The 21,861-nt window shown below is 45.1% G+C and overlaps 1 protein-coding gene across 3 annotated transcripts in view; it reads right to left on the bottom strand.

The window, feature by feature from the left end:
- Window positions 1-4,164: 4,164 nt before the first annotated feature.
- Window positions 4,165-21,861, bottom strand: part of DPF3 (double PHD fingers 3) — a 268,632-nt gene continuing 250,935 nt past the window's right edge. For all 3 annotated transcript variants that reach the window (XM_046009580.1, XM_046009583.1, XM_046009581.1), the window contains 2 exons: window positions 7,014-7,095; window positions 4,165-6,460 (listed from right to left, as the gene is read on the bottom strand). In XM_046009580.1, the coding sequence (XP_045865536.1) occupies window positions 6,390-6,460; window positions 7,014-7,095 (153 nt within the window). In that variant the 3' untranslated portion in view covers window positions 4,165-6,389. The remainder of the gene's footprint in view (window positions 6,461-7,013; window positions 7,096-21,861) is intronic.

Here is a 21,861-nt window from a genome sequence, read left to right as displayed (position 1 = left end):
AGAGTGGGTGCCCTGCCAAGTGTTTCAGTGAGTACCAGCCTGCCCAGCAACCGCTCACGGCGGGCAAGAAATGTGCTCATTTTCTTTCAGAGCAAAAATGCCCTGTGGGCAAACATGGCAGATAAACAGGGAGTGACTCAGGTGGACGTCTCTCTCAGCCAAAGGCTGGGTTTCTTTGGCTTTCCCAGCCAAAGGCACAAACGCTCCCTAAGCCTCTGCCCGTTTCCTAGCACAGCGTGACTCCCCTGCTTTCCCAAATGTCCCAGGGACCAGACGTATCTGGAAGCTGGGGCTCTCTGCCTCCCTAGCCCCCTCTCTGGCCACCTGCTCCCACCTCCTCTGCTCTGAGCTAACCATTCTATAGATTCATTCTCTCACTCACATATTATCTAGCAATGTTTCCTTCCTTTTTCTCCTTTTTCTCAAGTGCCCAATTTAGACCTCTTCAACTACATGTTGAAGATGTGCAGGGAGTATATTTTCTTTTTCTTTTGTGCCCGCCAGCACCCCGCTCTCGGGCATCTAGCGTGGCAGGAGGGAGGGGAGGGTGCAAGAAAGGAGGGGGCGGGCCAAGCAGGAGGAGAACCAAGGTCTCAGGTTGGGGGTAAACGCGACAGGGCAAAGTCAATAAGAACCACAATCCCAATTCCAGCCATAAAATCTGCATGTCCCTTTGACAGCAGAATTGAGACTTTTGCTTCCAAGTTCGTGACAATTGCTAAACACCTTCCAGAAATGAGGGAAGCAGAAGTGAGGGAAGAGGGGGAGGAGAGGGTGCGTCAGGGGTCCTCCAGGCGTGAGGCTCCCGGTACAAGTCCCAGAGGTGTGCAGGGGCTGGAGCCTGGGGTGGGCCCGGCTGCACTTGGGGAAAGACCCCCTGTGACAAGCAGTTCTCCCTCTCGTCCTGGAGCAACACAGAAGGTTCACTTTAGTTTGTCAAGCAAGAGGTGTGTGTGTGTGTGTGTGTGTCCCCATTTTCATCATCCATATTGGTAACATTGATGGAAATAATAGAGATGCAAAGAGGCAGGCAAACAGGATGCAGTGGGCGTGAATGTAACCTGGAGAGGAGGCTGAGGGGAAACACAGGGGCCTGGGGGCCTCCCCCAAGTCCTGCAGGGACCACTTCCCCTTCCCCTCTTCCCCCCACGGTGCACGTATGTGCCAGATTGGGCCGGTGCTGCCCTCCATGGCCACTTTGCTCGCTGCCTGGGCTAGAGGTCATTATTGGTATTTATATCTCTCTCGAAGAGGGTTCTGGCTGCCCGCCAGTCCCGGTTCCTGCCTTCCTCTGGCCTGCCCTGGGAAACGTCACCATCAGTACAAATGCTTCCTTCTCTTGGTGGGGCCAAAGAGGGGGAAACCCTGGAATGACCCTCTTTCAAGGCACTGAGCAAAGAAAGGAAGGGAGCTGGAAACAAAGAGACTGACTAAGGGGCATTCCTATACCCTCTGACCCCTGTTATCCACGCCGCTGCCCCCCTCACAGCCGCATAGGATCCTGGGGAGTCACGCCAGGTCTCAGCCATCAGCAGAGACACAGCCAAGCCTCACTCAGAGCCCAGACAGAACATTCCCTGGGAATCCACCCACTTCCAGATCCTTCCCCTCACACAGGGAGCCCCCTGTTCATTCTACGAAGCCAACTGGAGGAGGAGGACGGGGCAAGACCCAGACCCCTCCCCATCCCCATTTCCTGGAGGTGCTTCCTTTGGGCCTCTCTTCTCAGCAGCCTGGGCTGGAAGCATGAAGAGGGGGCCACGCAGCCAGGCCTTCCCAGGAGCAGCAGCTGAGATGCTCAAAGAAAGCCCTGCGTGTCTGTCTGGGGGCTCCGCTCATCCTCCCACATTCAAGGCACTGAGCCGTCAGCAGCGCTCTGCCTCCCCCCACACACCCTCTAGTTATTTAACTCTGGGACTTCTAAGTGCAAATCGGGTTTCCGGGCCCTCCTCAAGGGCCCTCCCCACCTTCCCTTCATTTTGCTTTGCCTGACATGAAAGACGAAAGACCTTTGACGCTCCCCCTCTCCTTCCTCTGGGCCCCCCTTCCTCCCTCCCTCCCTCCTGCAAAATAATGGACCCATGATAGGTGACGCCGACTCACAGCTCCGAAAAGGAGCCAGCCGTGGCGCGCTGGGTGTCTTCGCCGGGAGTCTGAGCGTAGCTCTGGCCCAGGGAGCCAACATCTCCTTGGGGTGTGACACGGGCATGTCCTGAGGAGGGACCTGTCCTGGGGGGTGGTCAGGGAGTGAGAGAGGAAGGGAGGCTGCTATCCCCCCACTTGTAGCCCAGCTTGAGAACCAGTCTAGGGACAGGGAATGTGGCCTGTGGGGCTCCCTCCCCAACCACAGACCCAGTGAGGAAACCAGGGGCCCCTCTTCTCTGAATCTAAAGCCTGAAGTTGCCAGTAATCCTTCTTCAAGAACACGGCTCTGCCTCCTAAACTTGCCCCAATAGGAAAAGTAATAATAATCATCTCATTTTTCTTCCTTAATGATCTGAGCTCTTCAAGGGGAGGGCCGAAAGGAATCATTCTGCTGTGTTCAACGAAGGAAGCCTAAAATGCACCACGAGCCGAACTCTCTGGGGTATCGTGAAACCATCACAGTGAAATCTAAACCCGAAACTTTCAACCCGTTATCTTCTCCAGCTCTGGAGGACTCTGGGCTCCCCTGTACCCACCCATGGCTCACCACCCTAGTTCCAGTCTCACGTCTGAGTGTAGGCCCGGGAAGCAGCTGCTCCTCGTGGCCTGCCTTGACTTCCCACAAGGCCCTGGGGCTCCTGCTCTAGGTGCTAGGCGTCCGTCCGTGCGGGGTTGAGAAGGAAATCAGAATGTTAATCTCCTAGCAGAGGCCTTGCCTGGAGAGCCTCACAGCGTTGCCAGCACAGGATCTGCTGCAGGAGCAAAAAAGAAGTGTCTCGAAAAAAGAGGGTTTCCACTACCGGCGCAGATCCCATGGCCTTGCCCCCTCTCTGGTCAGGTGAAGCCACAATATCGGGGTGCAGAGCAAAGTCTCCCTGGCCGTTCCAGGGATTCTACCTGGCAGCAAGAATGTCATTATCTCCCACTGGTGGCCTCTCTACCCAGTGACAAGAGACACCCAAGTGTGGGGGCCTCCATCAGGACAGGCCCCAGGGCCAGACCTTCACCAGCCCTAGTGCTCATCCCTGGGACAACCCGGCTGGACAGGCCACATCTCCCTGCCTCACAGACATGGAAAATGAGTCCCAGAATTTGTCCAAGGTCAACCAGCTGGAAATGTAGCAGAGCTGGGCTTTACACTAAAGTTTCTAAGTGAATGTCACACTGAACTGAATCACAGCCCTCTCCAGAAGTTGGCTCCCCAGTCTAGGCGGTGATGATCTTGTAAAAGGGAGTACCCCCAAGTAACTTCATTCTGAAATCCCCAACCCCAGGGTAAATCCCTCACCTCCCACCAACAGCAAACCCATGCACGGGTCCTTGTCACGCAGCTTTGGCCTACTGGCTCTGACCACAGGCAGCCCAGCCCCTTAAACATGAACCCATTTGGGTCAAAAGGGAGATTCTGGTTATAGGTTCAAGGTTATCTTTTCAAGGTTAGATAACCTTGGCTAATTCACACAAGAAGGGGACATAGAAATCATTAGGGATCCCTCCCTGGAAAGCCCTGCTTTCCAGTGGTTGTTTATATAACATTAAGGTTTTTCAGTCTCTCAGTGTCACTGTGGGACAGACAGGGCAAGGGTTATTATCTCTATTTCATAGATGGGGCAAACTGAGGTTCAGAGACGCTAAGTGACTTACTCGAGGTCACTTTGTTACTGAATAGCAAAGGCAAAACCAAAACCCTGATCATCCACGTGCACCCCATGATTCTAGCTCGTTCTCTGGGGGTCAGAGAAAGACCAGTCTAAAGTTTACCATCATTTTCTTGGTCTCAATAGAGAAAGTGATAAATGCGACTCTAGAGATTTTGTCTGCTTGCTGTACCCTGAAAGTGTCATCCCATAAGCTGCCCTTGCTATCCCCACTTTCCAGATGGGGAAACTGAGACCTCAAAGAGGAAGAGGCTGCACCAATCCCACAGGGAATGCAACCGGGAAGGGAACTCTGGACCCTCTTAACATCCATTCTAGGGCCCTGAGCTCCCCTCCCTGCCCCCACTGTGGGTTACAGCACCCTCCCTTGCAAGACTCAATCCCCCCTCATGGAACGCATGGGTACACCCTCCAAAGAGGGTTTGTCAAGTAGGAGGGCCCCAGTTTGGGGTTTCAGGCTTCCTTTTTTAACCTTTAAGCCATTGTGGCCTTTGGGAACATTCTGGTGACTTTTTCTCTAAAATTAAGTCAAAGTGATTTTCAAAACCAACAATCAGCCTTTGAGGACACCGCACTTTGGGTTTTGTGGGAAGACAGAGAGCCCGAGCAGTCGGGAGAGGACATCCACTCCTCTGATGTGACACTTCTGGGGAACAGATGACAAGACGGCATGGCAGCTCCCCCAAACCTCCCTGCCCCTCCAGAATCCAAAACAGCCTCCCCAGCCAGCAGGGGGAAGGACGTATCATAGGACAGGATGAAAATCCCATCTGGACAGGGCCCTTCAAACAGCCTGTTATGTATGCACGCAGCTCACTCGCAGGCCACAGGCCCCTACAGGAGAGTGACCCCACGGGTCACTCTGCAAGGGCCTGGGCGAGACCAGCCCCGCTGGCTCCACGCCAGGCTGCCCTGAGGCCACTGGCCGAGAGCAGTGAGCCCAGGAGGGAGGCCCTTGCCAAGTCGTGGCGCGAACCCCACAGCAGGGCAGAAGTGGCCCAACGAGCCTCCGAGTCTCCAGGGGCTTCCTCGGGAGCTGGAGGACTAAAAATAACCTCGGCCTTTGTTGGGAGCAGCCGGGCCACGGAGATGGAGCTGATTTCAAGGAAGCCGAGCATGCGCGAGGGTCCCGCTCACCGAGACCTGCCCTTTGGGCAAATGATTTTTCCAGAAACGTGTCAGTTACTGTGTGCTGCTGCCGTGGCCACCGCCCCCGAGATTCAAAGACAGCCGAGCCGCTCCGGCCCTCGCCCTCGGGGCTGACTTCCAACACAGGCTTCTCAGAAGCTCAGCCTCCCACCTCTTTCTTCTCAAAACATTTAAAACAAACAAACAGGAGTCCAGCACGTACTGGGGAGCTTAGGGGGCAAGAGCAGCCCTCCCGCTGAGGAGTGTGCGTCATGGCCGCCGTGATCATAAAGAACCCCCCACCCCGGTTATTTGTTGAGGTGACAATCATCTCGACCCCATCCTCAAATCCCCAGAGTCGGGTGACAGGGGCAGTCGGGCGACAGTCGGCAGACAGTGGTGAGTGCACACCGTGTAGGAGGAAGAAATTACTTGGGGAAAGGACTTTGTGGTGTCACATCAATACTGACGGGTTTCGCAAAGCTGCGTCCTTTGTGCCAACATTCGGATTCTGGACTGGGCCGCCTTCACCCACTTTCCTGGTCCTTGAGTCCCGCCGGGGAAAGCTCCAGACCTAGGCTGGCGTGGGGGGTGGGGGGGAGGAGGCAGGGCCCTAGCATCTTCCCTGGCCACAGGCTGTGCCTTATCTCACCTCAAGGACACCCCAGCTCCGAAGGTCAAGGAACCGCAAAGCCCCCCCGGATGGATAACAAATACGGACGGGCTGTGGCAGGGCCTCTGAATTTTCTTCCCAACATTTCCACCCACCCCTCAGCACTTCTGCTTCCCTCTCCAGCCCGGTCAAGGGACCACCCTGGGTGTAGACATCACAAGGTTATCTGGGTGGGGATGGAGAGGGGTGGGGGGAGAGCAGAAAACCTCTTTTCTTCTTCACAGAGACCCAGGAACAAAGAGGGATTTCCATCATCAAGATGGCCTCCCGACTCCTAGTCTGGAAGTTTCCAGGGAGGCTTGTAATAAATAACAACTTCTCCACAGCCTTTTGTTCCTTTGCCGAGTTCAGGATAAAGAGCCGAAGCAGGAGGCGGGAGGCTGTGTGAGGATTTCTTGGAACACAATAGATAGAAAACACCAGACGACACGTGAGTGACCGATCCGTGGTCACAAAACAGCTTCCTGAAAATGGGAACCCGTGAGAGGGCTGCAGGGCCGGGGGCAACGTGAGGGGGTCCCACAGGGCCGGGGCTGGGATGTTCTTCAAAAGGGCGACATCCTCCGGTCGGAAACGAGGAGGGGCTGGCGGAAAAGCCGGAGCCTGTGTGCAGGAGGTAAGCAGACACCTCACCCTCTCGGTGCCGCCCGTGCAAGCCCTCTGTGACCACGGGGCTTCCTTACAGGTGGTCTCTCTGGATATTTGGGAGTGGGGGCTGGATCCGGTTTGAAGTGGGCTCCGCGTGCGCCTCTCCAGCAGCAGGTCACGGTCTGGGACCTGGGGCCCTAGGCTTGGCAGCCAAAGGCTGAGGCTTTCTCTTTGAGCAGTTCCCAGCACAGGTGGCAGCTCCAGCTTCCTACAAGAGACGACAGGCCCTGGTCACTGGAGGCCCCTCTCCTGCCCTGAGGCCCAGCCCCTTGGCCCTGACTCCTGCAAGCCCCGTTGCTCTTTCCACTTTCCCAGTTCAGAGACCCGAAGCCCGGTCCCCAATGTGGGCTAGAGACCGTAACTCGGCAGAGGGGAAGGGCTGCTCAGAAAACACTTAGGTGCTCGGAGGCCATCAGCTGAGCCGTTGTAAAGACCCTCCTTCCCGGACGGGGTGTCTCCAGCAGCTGCAGCAGCAGGCCTGGGCCGGTTCCCCTAGAAGCTCACAGCCACCCCCCTCCCCCACCACTGCAGCCACAGGTCCAGGAACATTTCCTCAGCCCCAAGCTGGAGTTCCAGGGGGTGGAACCGTGCCTCCGTTTCCTCGTCTGTCAAATGGTAGCGGTCCTACATGCCTCACAGGACTGTGATGATTGAATGAGACAAGGCACGGAAAGGCCTTAGCACAAGGCCCGCACCACAGTGAGGGCTCCCTAAGTGGTAGGAGTAGCTGTTGTTGCTAGTGTTGACCTCATCATCATTACCTTCTGGGGGCTCAGCCACAGGGGGATTTAAACAGTACATGTGATAGCCACGGTCACAGTCATCACAGAAGAGGAGCTGGTCCTGGTGGAAGACAGAGTAGGTAGAGGGGAGGAGAGAGAGAGTGAATATACCTCCAGCCTGGTCCGTGCAGACCCATCTCCCTGAATGCCCCCTTCCAGGCCCCATTTGGGGTCTTCACTGCTCCCTGAATATGCTTGGTGCTTTGCCCATACCTGGAAATCCCCCTGCCTCCCCAACTATGCCAACCATACTCCCACTTTAGGGTTCTGCTCAAATCATGCCTCCTCCAAGAAGCCTGCCTTGACTACCACCTAACATTCGAGTTTAAAGAGATTCCTTATTCTTCTGAACTCCTGTAGCCAATAACTCTGTTTCCATAAAAGAGGAAAACCACATCTGTTCCGTTCTACGTTCCCCATAAGGATTGTCTAGCACACAGAAAATACTTCAAATGTTTGCACATTTTAGCTGAATTCTTAACTTCACCCTTTCCATCTGTGAAAAAGGCAATGGCCATCCTTGATGGTAACATTCATGACACCTCAGAACCTTATCAGGGTTTCATTACGCGAACATAGAGGAATGCACGCAATGAGACGCCACCTTTCAGATCCCCAGAGCCTCCTCAGGGGCTGGAGGCTGGAGCCCAGGTGAGAACAGGACCCCCCAGCATGGTGTTTAACTTCAAAGGATGCAGTCTGCACCTTCACTGCCCCAATTCCCTGGGCTAGATACTCTCCCAGTCCCTGACCCCTGCTCTTCTAGACCATTTCCTACCCACCCTTCAAGTCTTCCAGCTCCTCCATCCTACAGGGATGTCCCTAATCTGCTCAAATGGAAGTTCTCTCACCCCTCTTGCATCCCCATAGTCCTCCCTCTTTCTTATGACATTTAATTGCGTTTTTCTTCATGGCACAAAGCCTGGCATGTGGTAGACGTCTACACACGAAGGTTTTCTTGAATAGTTCTTTTGGAATATGCCTCCTTCGCCTACTCCTTTATGGATCGTAAGGCCTTTGGGGCAGAACCTTGTCTTAACTCATCTCCACATCTCCTTCAGAACTTGCACACAGTAGCTACGTGTTTGTGATCTGCTCCCCATTATCGAGGTTCAGTTCCGTTCTATTCTTTGGACCTGCTGGAATGGCTTATAAGATGTTTGCAAAACTAAGTTTTGCATCAAATCTCACCTTGGCTCCCCTCAGAACAATGATCCTGGAAAAAGTAGATATTGAAGTTGGAAACCCCGGCAAGCAAGCAATAAGGCAGGAGATATCATGAAAGACTTTTTTTTATCACACTAGCACCTTTCAACAAGGCAATGGGAAGCTTCTGAAGAGTTAGCAACAGAGGAGTGACTGGTCACACATGTAATTTAGAAAGATCTCCCCAGCTGCTGTGTAAGAATAGATACCTGGGCGGAGGAAGGTTGGTTCTAGAGGCTGGAAAACCACTTAGAATGCTACTACAACCATTCAGGTAAGAGGTGATGGTGGCCTGAGTTAGGATTGTGGCTTGGGGAAAGACAAGGGTCTTGTTCCCATTTGAAAGTTATTGATTAGATGATGGCAAAGAAATCAAGAATGTCTCCTAGGTTGTGCTTGGCCAGCAAGCCAGATGATACAGCTATCCATTGAGACGTGAGCAGAAGAGTAGATCCATGGAAGCCAGAAGGCAACCTAAGCTAGAGACATGTTATGCACATTCACAGATCATGCAATGGAGATGCCCTGGAGGCAGCTGGACATCAGGAAAGATGCTTGACCATGAAATACGGACTTGGGAATCACTGGTGATTAGATGATAATGGAGGTCCTAAGAAAGGAAGCCCAGAGTATGTCACAGATGTCCTTGAACTTGAGCTCATGGAGGGATGTCCATGACCTTCTTGAAATCATATGCACAACTTCCTGTATAGGTACAAATGTACATTTTTCTGAGAAAAGAGTAAGTCCATAGCTTTCATTGAAACTTCTGAAAAATCAAGGACTCAAAAAACATCACTGAGATAAAGGCCAAAATACAGATCCTGAGAACACCAACCTTGAGGGACAGGCACAGAAAAAAGAGACTAAGACACACGCTCCGAGAGGTAGGATGAAAACCAGGACAGTGTGGTTTTCTCCAAAAAAATTTATACCATTGTCTTGGTGCTGATGTAAGCTATATTACAGTATAATTTAGGAATAATTCAAGGAGGAATAAGTTAGGATGGGAACTAAAAATAGGGAAAGACTTGTCAGAAAGAGTATTACTAAAGTCTTAAAGACACATAACTCCTGATATAGTGCTGATACAAGAAATATGAGAAGGTAGAATACCCTGGATCAGATTTCCCCAAAGGGAAACCAGGCATCTGTGGATTTAAATACATTTTTCATGGGCTGATTGTTGTCTAGCACCACATTCTCTTCTTTCTCGTGTACTTTTTACGATAACTGCCTGTCAAAACCACCCATATCAGCCAGTTCATGCTAACCTCAATGAAAAATATAATTTAAGTGCCTCCTAACTCCCAAGTCCCCAAGAACCAGTTCCAGCAGAATGGCTACAGTTCCAGTAGAAGGGGAACCCCCTACTGGTCTGTGCAGGGTAAATCTCTGACTATGTAAGAGGAACCCTACTGCCCTGGCAGCCTCACCCCTTGATTCCTCCCCTACAGCTCTGCCAAGTCAATGAAAACTCTCTGTATTGATACTATTTGTAAAGCCAAAGACCATAACCAACCCAAATGTCTATCAGTAAGAGACTAGTTGAATAAGCTAATGAAGAACTATGCTGCTGTAGGAAGAAAGATTATGTCTATACATTGTGGTGGAGTGAGAATCTGGGACATCCACTGAAAAAGCAAGGTGTGGAAAACAGGGGTGTCTGCTACTATTGTATAAGAAAATGCATTCTTCCATGAGAGACTATGGACTCTGAAAAACAACCTGAGGGTTTTGAAGGGGCAGGGGGTGGGAGGTTGGGGAACCAGGTGGTGGGTAATAGGGAGAGCACATATTGCATGGAGCACTGGGTGTGGTGCAAAACAATGAATACTGTCACACTGAAAAGAAATTTTTAAAAAGTGAAAAAAAATAAAATAAAATGAGGACACTATTTCTGTGAATTGCAGTAATTAGATAGCTAACCTCATTTAATAAAGTTGCTATGAAATTAAGTTAAAAAAAGAAAATGCGTTCTTTTTTTGATTCATACACATGAACTCTTATGGAGTCATACACATATACATGCAATATGTTATATTTAAATAGAAGGAAAAGATAAACCATAATTTTTTTTAATGGTCACCTATGAACAGAGTGAGGGAATAGTGTGAAAGAGTAGGAACAGAAGCTAGATTTCTTTGAATATCCTGCTTATTTAAGAGACTTGACTCTGGAACCAGTAAATATTTTTCATAGTCATAAAACAAAATTCACACTGCTATTGTCCCTTAAAAAAAAGAAAAATGAAACAAGTGTATCTAACTATGTATTCGTTGATGGCATAACCACATAGAAAGTAACGATTCCAAGTGACTTTAAAACAAGTATTTTGACTATACATCCTGAGTCAAATATAACTTAAGAACAAAACTGTGTGTGTGTGTGAGTATGTATGTATTTCCAGAAGTCATATTGTTAGTGGTAATAGTGGAATTAATATTCTGAGACCTGTATGTATCAAATGAGTGATTATGTTGTAACTAAGAAGAGTTTTGACATACTTGAAAGAAAATACAGATGTAAGATCGATTAAGTAAAAACCCTACCGTTAGTTCTGGGTATGAATTAGAAGTATCAGTACAAATTCAAGTATCGATACAAATTCAGCATTTTATCTTTAAAACAAATAAAACATATCATCTAGTTTGTCCATTTAAAATGCCCCAAAACAATGACAAAAGCAGTAAAAAATTAGCACCCCTAGCACTCCTATTATGTTCTCTAAAGATCATTGGCCACTAAAAGGAACCAGGAGTCTTTGAAGAAATGGCTGGTTCCAGGTCCAGGGCACGAAATGTGCAAATATTTTCACATATTAGAAAGCAAATACTATTAGGGTTATGTCAAAAGGACTAAAGATCAAACTTGATTGCATTCTCACTGCCCAAATATAAGACAATTTTTACTGTAATGGATTGAAATCAATCAAATATATTTAAATCCTTGAGTTCCTAAAGATACTATTTTTTAAAAAAGATTGTCCCCTGAGGGAGGAGTCAAGATGGTGGAGAAGTAGCAGGCTGAGACTACATCAGGTAGCAGGAGATCAGCTCGATAGCCTATCTAAACATTGCAAACACCTACAAATCCAACGGGAGATTGAAGAGAAGAAGAACAGCAATTCTAGAAACAGAAAATCAACCACTTTCTGAAAGGTAGGACTGGCGGAGAAGTGAATCTAAATCGACGGGAAGATAGACCGCGGGGGAGGGGCCGGCTCCCGGCAAGTGGCGGAGCAACGGAGCACAAAATCAGGACTTTTAAAAGTCTGTTCCAGGGCGCCTGGGTGACTCAGCGGGTTACAGCCTCTGCCTTCAGCTCAGGTCATGATCCCAGGGTCCTGGGATCGAGCTCCGCATCGGGCTCTCTGCTTGGCTGGGAGCCTGCTTCCTCCTCTCTCTCTCTCTGCCTGCCTCTCTGCCTACTTGTAATCTCTATCTGCCAAATAAATAAATCTTTAAAAAAAAAAAAAAGTCTGTGCCACTGAGGGGCATTGCTCCAGAGGCTAAACCGGGGTGAAGCCCACACAGGGTCAGCGTGGCCCCAGGTCCTGCAGGGTCACAGAAGGATCGGGGGTGTCGGAGTGTCGCAGAGCTCGCAGGTGTTAGAACAGAGAAGCTGGCTACAGAGTCAGAGCCGAGGACTGAACTCTCAGCTCGGGGTTACCTTGAACTGGTCACGGGCTGGGTGAGCTCGGAGCGCGGCTGGAGGCTGGGGATACGGGAGTGATTGGGTGCTGTCCTCTGCGGGCACATTGAGGAGTGGGGCCCCAGGCTCTCCGCTCCTCCGGGCCGGAGACTGGGAGGCCGACATTTTCATTCCCGTCCTCCGGAACTCTACGGAAAGCGTTCAGGGAACAGAAGCTCCCAAAAGCCAACCCAAGCAGATTACTTAGTCCGGCCCCGGTAAGGGCGGTGCAATTCCGCCTCAGGCAAAGACACTTGAGAGTCACTACAACAGGCCCCTCCCCCAGAAGATCAACAAAATATCCAGCCAGGACGAAGTTCATCTATCAAGGAAACCAATTCAATTCCTAAGACAGCAGCGGAATTCCAGAGGAGGAGAAAGCAAAGCACGGATTTCATGGCTTTCTCCCCATGATTCTTTAGTCTTGTGGTTAATTCAATTTTGTTTTCAAATTTTTTTCTTTCTTTTTTCTTCTGCTAAATTTTTTAAAACTTTTACCCTTTTCTTTTTTAACGTTTTTTGACTAGTTTATCTAAATATATATATTTTTTTCTTTTTTATATTTTTTCTTTATTTGTTTTATTTTTTAAATTATTTTCTTTTTTTTCTGAACCTCTTTTTCTCCCCTTTCTCCCCCCCACAATTTGGGGTCACTTCTGATTTGGTTACAGCGCATTTTTCTGGGGTCTTTGACACCCTTTTAGTATTTTATTTGATCCTTCATATCCTCTTATCTGGACAAAATGACAAGGCAGAAAAAATCACCACAAACAAAAGAACAAGAGACAGTACCGAAGGCTAGGGACCTAATCAACACAGACATTGGTAATATGTCAGATCAAGAGTTCAGAATGATGATTCTGAACGTTCTAGCTGGGCTCGAAAAAGGCATGGAAGATATTAGAGAAACCCTCTCTGGAGATATTAAAGCCCTTTCTGGAGAAATTAAAGAACTAAAATCTAACCAAGTGGAAATCAAAAAAGCTATTAATGAGGTGCAATCAAAAATGGAGGCTCTCACTGCTAGGATAAATGAGGCAGAAGAAAGAATTAATGATATAGAAGACCACATGACAGATAATAAAGAAGCCGAGCGAAAGAGGGACAAACAGCTACTGGACCACGAGGGGAGAATTCGAGAGATAAGTGACACCATAAGACGAAACAACATTAGAATAATTGGGATTCCAGAAGAAGAAGAAAGAGAGAGGGGAGCAGAAGGTCTATTGGAGAGAATTATTGGTGAGAATTTTCCTAATATGGCAAAGGGAACAAGCATCAAAATCCAGGAGATGCAGAGAACCCCCCTCAAAGCCAACAAGAATAGGTCCACACCCCATCACCTAATAGTAAAATTTACAAGTCTTAGTGACAAAGAGAAAATCCTGAAAGCAGCCTGGGAAAAGAAGTCTGTAACATACAATGGTAAAAATATTAGATTGGCAGCAGACTTATCCACAGAGACCTGGCAGGCCAGAAAGAGCTGGCATGATATATTCAGAGCACTAAACGAGAAAAACATGCAGCCAAGAATACTCTATCCAGCTAGGCTATCATTGAAAATAGAAGGAGAGATAAAAAGCTTCCAGGACAAACAAAAACTGAAAGAATTTGCAAACACCAAACCAGCTCTACAGGAAATATTGAAAGGGGTCCTCTAAGCAAAGAGAGAGCCTAAAAGTAGTAGATCAGAAAGATACAGAGACAATATACAGTAACAGTCACCTTACAGGCTAATAATGGCACTAAATTCATATCTCTCAATAGTTACCCTGAATGTTAATGGGCTAAATGCCCCAATCAAAAGACACAGGGTATCAGAATGGATTAAAAAAACAAAACCCATCAGTATGTTGCCTACAAGAAACTCATTTTAGACGCGAAGACACCTCCAGATTTAAAGTGAGGGAGTGGAAAACAATTTACCATGCTAATGGGCATCAGAAGAAAGCTGGGGCGGCAATCCTTATATCAGATCAATTAGATTTTAAGCCAAAGACTATAATAAGAGATGAGGAAGGACACTATATCCTACTCAAAGGGTCTCTCCAACAAGAAGATCTAACAATTTTAAATATCTATGCCCCTAACGTGGGAGCAGCCAACTATATAAACCAATTAATAACAAAATCCAAGAAACACATCAATAATAATACAATAATCGTAGGGGACTTTAACACTCCCCTCACTGAAATGGACAGATCATCCAAGCAAAAGATCAACAAGAAAATAAAGGCCTTAAAGGACACACTGGACCAGATGGACATCACAGATATATTCAGAACATTTCATCCCAAAGCAACAGAATACACATTCTTCTCTAGTGCACATGGAACCTTCTCCAGAATAGATCACATCCTGGGTCACAAATCAGGTCTCAACCGGTATCAAAAGATTAGGATCATTCCCTGCATATTTTCAGACCACAATGCTCTGAAGCTAGAACTCAGTCACAAGAGGAAAGCTGGAAAGAACCCAAATACATGGAGACTAAACAGCATCCTTCTAAAGAATGAATGGGTCAACCAGGAAATTAAAGAAGAACTGAAAAAAAATCATGGAAACAAATGATAATGAAAACACAAGGTTCAAAATCTGTGGGACACAGCAAAGGCAGTCCTGAGAGGAAAATATATAGCGGTACAAGCCTTTCTCAAGAAACAAGAAAGGTCTCAAGTACACAACCTAACCCTACACCTAAAGGAGCTGGAGAAAGAACAAGAAAGAAACTCTAAACCCAGCAGGAGAAGAGAAATCATAAAGATCAGAGCAGAAATCAATGAAATAGAAACCAAAAAAAAATAGAAAAAATCAATGAAACGAGGAGCTGGTTCTTTGAAAGAATCAATAAGATTGATAAACCCCTGGCCAGACTCATCAAAAAGAAAAGAGAAAGGACCCAAATCAATAAAATCATGAATGAAAGAGGAGAGGTCACAACTAACACCAAAGAAATACAGACAATTATAAGAACATACTATGAGCATCTCTATGCCAACAAATCTGACAATCTGGAAGAAATGGATGCATTCCTAGAGACATATAAACTACCACAACTGAACCAGGAAGAAATCGAAAACCTGAACAGGCCCATGACCAGTAAGGAGATTGAAACAATCATCAAAAATCTCCAAACAAACAAAAGCCCAGGGCCAGATGGCTTCCCAGGGGAATTCTATCAAACATTTAAGGAAGAACTAATTCCTATTCTCCTGAAACTGTTCCAAAAAATAGAAATGGAAGGAAAACTTCCAAAGTCATTTTATGAGGCCAGCATCACCTTGATCCCAAAACCAAACAAGGATCCCACCAAAAAAGAGAACTACAAACCAATATCCTTGATGAACACAGATGCAAAAATTCTCACCAAAATACTAGCCAATAGGATTCAACAGTACATTAAAAGGATTATTCACCATGACCAAGTGGGATTTATTCCAGGGTTGCAGGGTTGGTTCAACATCCGCAAATCAATCCATGTGATAGAACACATTAATAAAAGAAAGAACAAGAACCATATGATACTCTCAATAGATGCTGAAAAAGCATTTGACAAAGTACAGCTTCCCTTCCCGATCAAAACTCTTCAAAGTGTAGGGATAGAGGGCACATACCTCAATATTATCAAAGCCATCTATGAAAAACCCACCGCAAATATCATTCTCAATGGAGAAAAACTGAAAGCTTTTCCGTTAAGGTCAGGAACATGGCAGGGATGTCCATTATCACCACTGCTATTCAACATAGTACTAGAAGTCCAAGCCTCAGCAATCAGACAACAAAAAGAAATTAAAGGCATCCAAATTGGCAAAGAAGAAGTCAAACTATCACTCTTCACAGATGATATGATACTATATGTGGAAAACCCAAAGACTCCACTCCAAAACTGCTAGCACTTGTACAGGAATTCAGTAAAGTGTCAGGATATAAAATCAATGCACAGAAATCAGTTGCATTTCTGTACACCAACAACAAGACAGAAGAAAGAGAAATTAAGGAGTCAATCCCATTTACAATTGTACCCAAAACTATAAGATACCTAGGAATACACCTAACCAAAGAGACTAAGAATCTATATGCAGAAAACTATAAAGTACTCATGAAAGAAATTGAGGAAGACACAAAGAAATGGAAAAATGTTCCATGCTCCTGGATTGGAAGAATAAATATTGTGAAAATGTCTATGCCACCTAAAGCAATCTACACATTTAATGCAATCCCTATCAAAATACCATCCATTTTTTTCCAAGCAATGGAAGAAATAATCCTAAAATTTATATGGAACCAGAAAAGACCTCGAATAGCCAAAGGGATATTCAAAAAGAAAGCCAACGTTGGTGGCATCACAATTCCAGACTTCAAGCTCTATTACAAAGCTGTCATCATCAAGACAGCATGGTACTGGCACAAATACAGACACATAGATCAATGGAACAGAATAGAGAGCCCAGAAATAGACCCTCAACTCTATGGTCAACTAATCTTCAACAAAGCATGAAAGAATGTCCAATGGAAAAAAGACAGTCTCTTCAACAAATTGTGTTTGAAAAATTGGACAGCCACATGCAGAAAAATGAAACGGGACCATTTCCTTACACCACACACGAAAATAGACTCGAAATGGATGAAGGACCTCAATGTGAGACAGGAATCCATCAAAATCCTTGAGGAGAACAGAGGCAAAAGCCTCTTTGACCTCAGCCACAGCAACTTCTTCCTACAAACATCGCCAAAGGCAAGGGAAGCAAGGGGAAAATGAACTATTGGGACTTCGTCAAGATTAAAATCTTTTACACAGCAAAGGAAACAGTTAACAAAACCAAAAGACAACTGACAGAATGGGAGAAGATATTTGCAAATGACATATCACATAAAGGGCTAGTATCCAAAATCTATAAGGAACTTAGTAAACTCAACACCCAAAGAACAAACAATCCAATCAAGAAATGGGCAGAGGATATGAATAGACATTTCTGCAAAGAAGACATCCAGATGGCCAACAGACACATGAAAAAGTGCTCCACGTCACTCGGCATCAGGGAAATACAAATCAAAACCACAATGAGATATCACCTCACACCAGTCAGAATGGCTAAAATTAACAAGTCAGGAAATGACAGATGCTGGCAAGGATGTGGAGAAAGGGGAACCCTCCTACACTGTTGGTGGGAATGCAAGCTGGTGCAACCGCTCGGAAAACAGCATGGAGGTTCCTCAAAATGTTGAAAATAGAACTACCCTATGACCCAGCAATTGCACTACTGGGTATTTACCCTAAAGATACAAACGCAGTGATCCGAAGGGGCACGTGTACCCGGATGTTTATAGCAGCAATACAATAGCCAAACTATGGAAAGAACCTAGATGTCCATCAACAGATGAATGGATACAGAAGATGTGGTATATATATACAATGGAATACTATGCAGCCATCAAAAGAAATGAAATCTTGCCATTTGCGATGACGTGGATGGAACTAGAGGGTATCATGCTTAGTGAAATAAGTCAATGGGAGAAAGACAACTATCATATGATCTCCCTGATATGAGGACGTGGAGATGCAACATGGGGGGTTAGGGGGATAGGAGAAGAATAAATGAAACAAGATGGGATTGGGAGGGAGACAAACCATAAATGACTCTTAATCTCACAAAACAAACTGGGGGTTGCTGGGGGGAGGTGGGGTTGGGAGAGGGGGAGGGGGTTATGGACATTGGGGAGGGTATGTGCTATCGTGAGGGCTGTGAAGTGTGTAAACCTGGTGATTCACAGACCTGTACCCCTGGGGATAAAAATACATTATATGTTTACAAAAAAAAAAAAGGGATGAATACCCAACTTTTGTAGCAACATGGATGGGACTGGAAGTGATTATGCTGAGTGAAATAGGTCAAGCAGAGAGAGTCAAGTATCACATGGTTTCATTTATTTGTGGAGCATAACAAAGGACATGGAGGACGTTGGGAGATGGAGAGGAGAAGGAAGTTGAGGGAAATCGGAAGGGGAGGCAAACCATAAGAGACTATGGACTCTGAAAAACAACCTGATGATTTTGAAGGGGCGGGGGTGGGAGTTTGGGGCAACCAGGTGGTGGGTAATAGGGAGGGCACGTATTGCATGGAGCACTGGGTGTTGTGCAAAAACAATGAATACTGTTGTGCTGAAAAAATAAATAAATAAATAAATAATTTTAAAAAAAGAAAAAAAAAGGTTGTCACCTTTGGAAGATGCTAGGGAAACATCCTATTATTTTTCTGATTTATTATCTTGATATAATTTTAGTCTCAGAGAACGTTGCAAAATGGTACAGTTTCTGTACACAGTTTACTCAGCTTCCCTTAGTGTTACCATTTTATGTTATGATAGTACAATCATGAAAACCAGGATATTATATTAACATTATACTATTGGCTACGCTGCAATCCTCATTTGAAATTCACCAATTTTCGCACTTCTGCCCCTTTTCCCAGTATCCAGTACAGGATCTTACATTGTATTTAGTTGCCATGTTTTCTTAGTGTCCTTGAATCTCTGACAGTTTCTCAGTTTCTTTATCTTCCACGACCTTGATGCTTTTGAAGAAACTAGGCCAGTGATTTTGTAGAATGTCACTCACTTTGAGTTTGTCTGATCTTTTTTCATGAGGAGATTGAGGTTATACACTTTTGGCAAGAATACTACAAAAGAGATGATGTGCCCTTCTCAGTGTATCGTATGGGGGCACATTGATACCAATATGTCTTGTTACTAACAATGTTACTCTGATTTGTGTAAAGTAGTGTCTGTCAGTTTTTCCACTATAATGTTGTAATTTTTCCCTTTGTAATGTATTAATAATAATCTGGTGAGAGAGATACTTTGATATTATGCAAATATTCTGTTTCTGACCATACTTTTGCTCACTTATTTTGGTATTAGTGAGCCAGTTCTTGCTTACAACAACCAGCACGGTGATGCTTGCCTACCAGTGATTTCCTTCTTCCCTCTACATTTATTAATTATAATTCTGCTCTGAGGAACAGTTTAACTCTTCCCTATTTATTTATTCAAGGTTTGTAAATATCAGTATGAATTTTGTTCTTTGAGTTACAATTCACACTATCATTATTTATTTTGTTGTTCAACTTGTCCTAGACTTGCCATTAGGAGTTCCTTCAAAAATCAGTTCCTGTGTCCTTTAGATGTGCCTTATCAATTTTTGAGCATTTCCCTACTTTCTAGTACCACAGGATATTCAAGTTCCCCTTATATTTTCCAGCCCTAGTATCAGCCATTTATCCAAGGGTTCCTAGTTCCTTCTGTTGGAGAGTGGTATTTAGAAACCAATATCTGGGTACCATGGATTCTCATTGCCTCTGGGTTGTCATTGCTTCTAGGACTTCCCAGCCAATAGAATTAGGAAGTAAATGTATACATAGGACACATGCACACATCTATATTTATTTCTGTATCTATCTATATGTATGCATATATGTATATATATATATATATATATATATATATATATATATATATATATACATACATACACATAGTATGTTGTATCAGAACATTCCTTGATACCCCCTATTCCACCCAACACCATAGGATTCAGTGTAGCCTTCCCTATGTTTTATTATTCTTTCTCTGACATTGAGAAACCTGGCTCTCATTAGTACAATGTATCATTATTAGTTCATACCTGGACACATATAAAGTAGTTGCAGAATGACTAACTTACATGCCTGTAATTTACATGCCTGTAAGAAACACATTTACTAGGGGAGACTGAGTGGCTCAGTGGTTTAATCCTCTGCCTCAGCTCAGGTCATGATCTCAGGGTCCTGGGATCGAGTCCCGCATCAGGCTCTTTGCTCAGCAGGGAGCCAGCTTCCCCCTCTCTCTATGCCTGCCTCTCTGTCTACTTGTAATCTCCCTCTGTCTGTCAAATAAATTTTAAAAAAATTAAATCTTAAAAAAAAGAAACACATTTACTAACTAAAGTTTAATATTTACATAGTCATCTCTGCCTTTAGTCTTAAAATACGGTCATATATTGCTTTCTAAATTTACGAAAGTTATTTCTTTCCTTCCCCACCCCTCAATATGGCTCTATTTACATTATAGTTAGGTTCATTTGCTACTATTCATATCCCAGTTCAGTCCCCACCCCCCCATATCCTAGCTGATTTTGGTATTTACCTGTAATAGGATATGTGCAACAATACGTTGGTCCTAAGCGTCAGAGCTGTACAAAAAGGCATTCCCTGAGAAGTGCCATCTCCCCTTATCCCTACTATCCTCCACCTGTTTCCCCATTCTTACTACCCCATTCCCACCCACTGGTAGGTAAGCAGTCTCTTTAGTTCCTTTACTTTATCCTTCCTGTATTTCTTTAACACAAGTTACAGATACATGTATATTTTCTTACACTTTTCTTACAAGAATGACAGCATACTATATAGATGTTGTCTTTACTTAGCTTTCTTTATTTAACAACAGCAAACTTGGAAATACACTGGAAATTATTCCATCTCAATGTATGGAATCTGCCTCATTTTTTTATAGCTATAAGTATTCCAATGTGTGACTGTGCCATCATTATTCAACTATTCTTCTGTATAACATTTAGGTCATTTCCAATATTTTATAATGATAAACAGTTGTACCCATGAATAACTTTATGCACATGTATTTTCTTTTTTTTTTTTTTTTTTTTTAAAGATTTTATTTATTTATTTGACAGGCAGAGATCACAAGTAGGCAGAGAGGCAGATAGAGAGAGAGGTGGAAGCAGGCTCCCTGCTGAGCAGAGAGCCCAGTGCGGGGCTCGATCCCAGAACCCTGGGATCATGACCTGAGCCGAAGGCAGAGGCTTAACCCACTGAGCCACCCAGGTGCCCCGAGTGCACATGTATTTTCATAGTGTTATATCTTTATAGTAGATTCCTAATAGATGAGATTGCTAAGTCAAGAGGTAAAGGCATAGTAGTTGTGTTAGGTATTGCTAAATGTCCCTACAGAAGACGGGTACCACTTTGTATTCCCACTGACAGTGTATGAAGATGTCAGTTTTCCCATAGCCATCAACAGAATGTATTCTCATACATTTTTCCCAGTTTTATGGATAAGAAGTAGTATCCCATTTTTGCCTTAGTTTGAAATCTTTAATTATGAGTGTATTCAAACTATTTTTTAAAGATTTTATTTATTTATTTGACAGAGAGAGATCACAAGTAGGCAGAGAAGCAGGCAGAGAGAGGGGGGAAGCAGGCTCCCTTCTGAGCAGAAAGCCTGATGTGGGCTCGATCCCAAGACCCTGGGATCATGACTGAGCCAAAGGCAGAGGCTTTAACCCACTGAGCCACCCAGGTGTCCCCAAACTATTTTTTTCCCAAATGTTTAAGCGCTATTTTTATCTTTTGTGAATTGTCGTTCATTTCTTTTTGCCATTTTCTATCAGGTTTCCCATCCCTTGTCCCTCAAATTTTAAGAGATCTTTATATATTAGGGATATTAGCTCTTTATCTGTGGTATATGCTATAAATATTTTCTCCCAGTTTGCTAGTTGTCTTTTTACTCTATCTGTTTTTTACTATGCAAATTTTATGTGGCCAAATTTGTCAATATTTTATTTCTTCTGAATTCTGAATCACAGAAAATACTTCCTTATATATACTTTAAAAGAGTTATTTACTTATTTTGAGAGAGAGAGCAAGCCCATGCATGAACAGGAGGGGCAGAGAGAAAGGGAGAGAGAATTTCAAGCAGACTCCACGCTGAGTTCAGAGCCTGACACAGGACTTGATCCCATAACTGAAATCATGACCTGAGCTGAAACTAAGAGTTGGACATTTAACTGACTGCGCCACCCAAGTGCCCCGATCTTTCCTTATATTTAAAGAAGAAATCACCCATGTTTCCTTCTAACACTAATATGGTTTTATTT

The sequence above is a fragment of the Meles meles genome, chromosome 6 (genome assembly GCF_922984935.1).
Source record: "Meles meles chromosome 6, mMelMel3.1 paternal haplotype, whole genome shotgun sequence".
NCBI classification, from domain to species: Eukaryota; Metazoa; Chordata; class Mammalia; order Carnivora; family Mustelidae; genus Meles; species Meles meles.
Note: the sequence above shows the minus strand (reverse complement) of the source record. Positions and strands in the feature narration are given on the sequence as shown.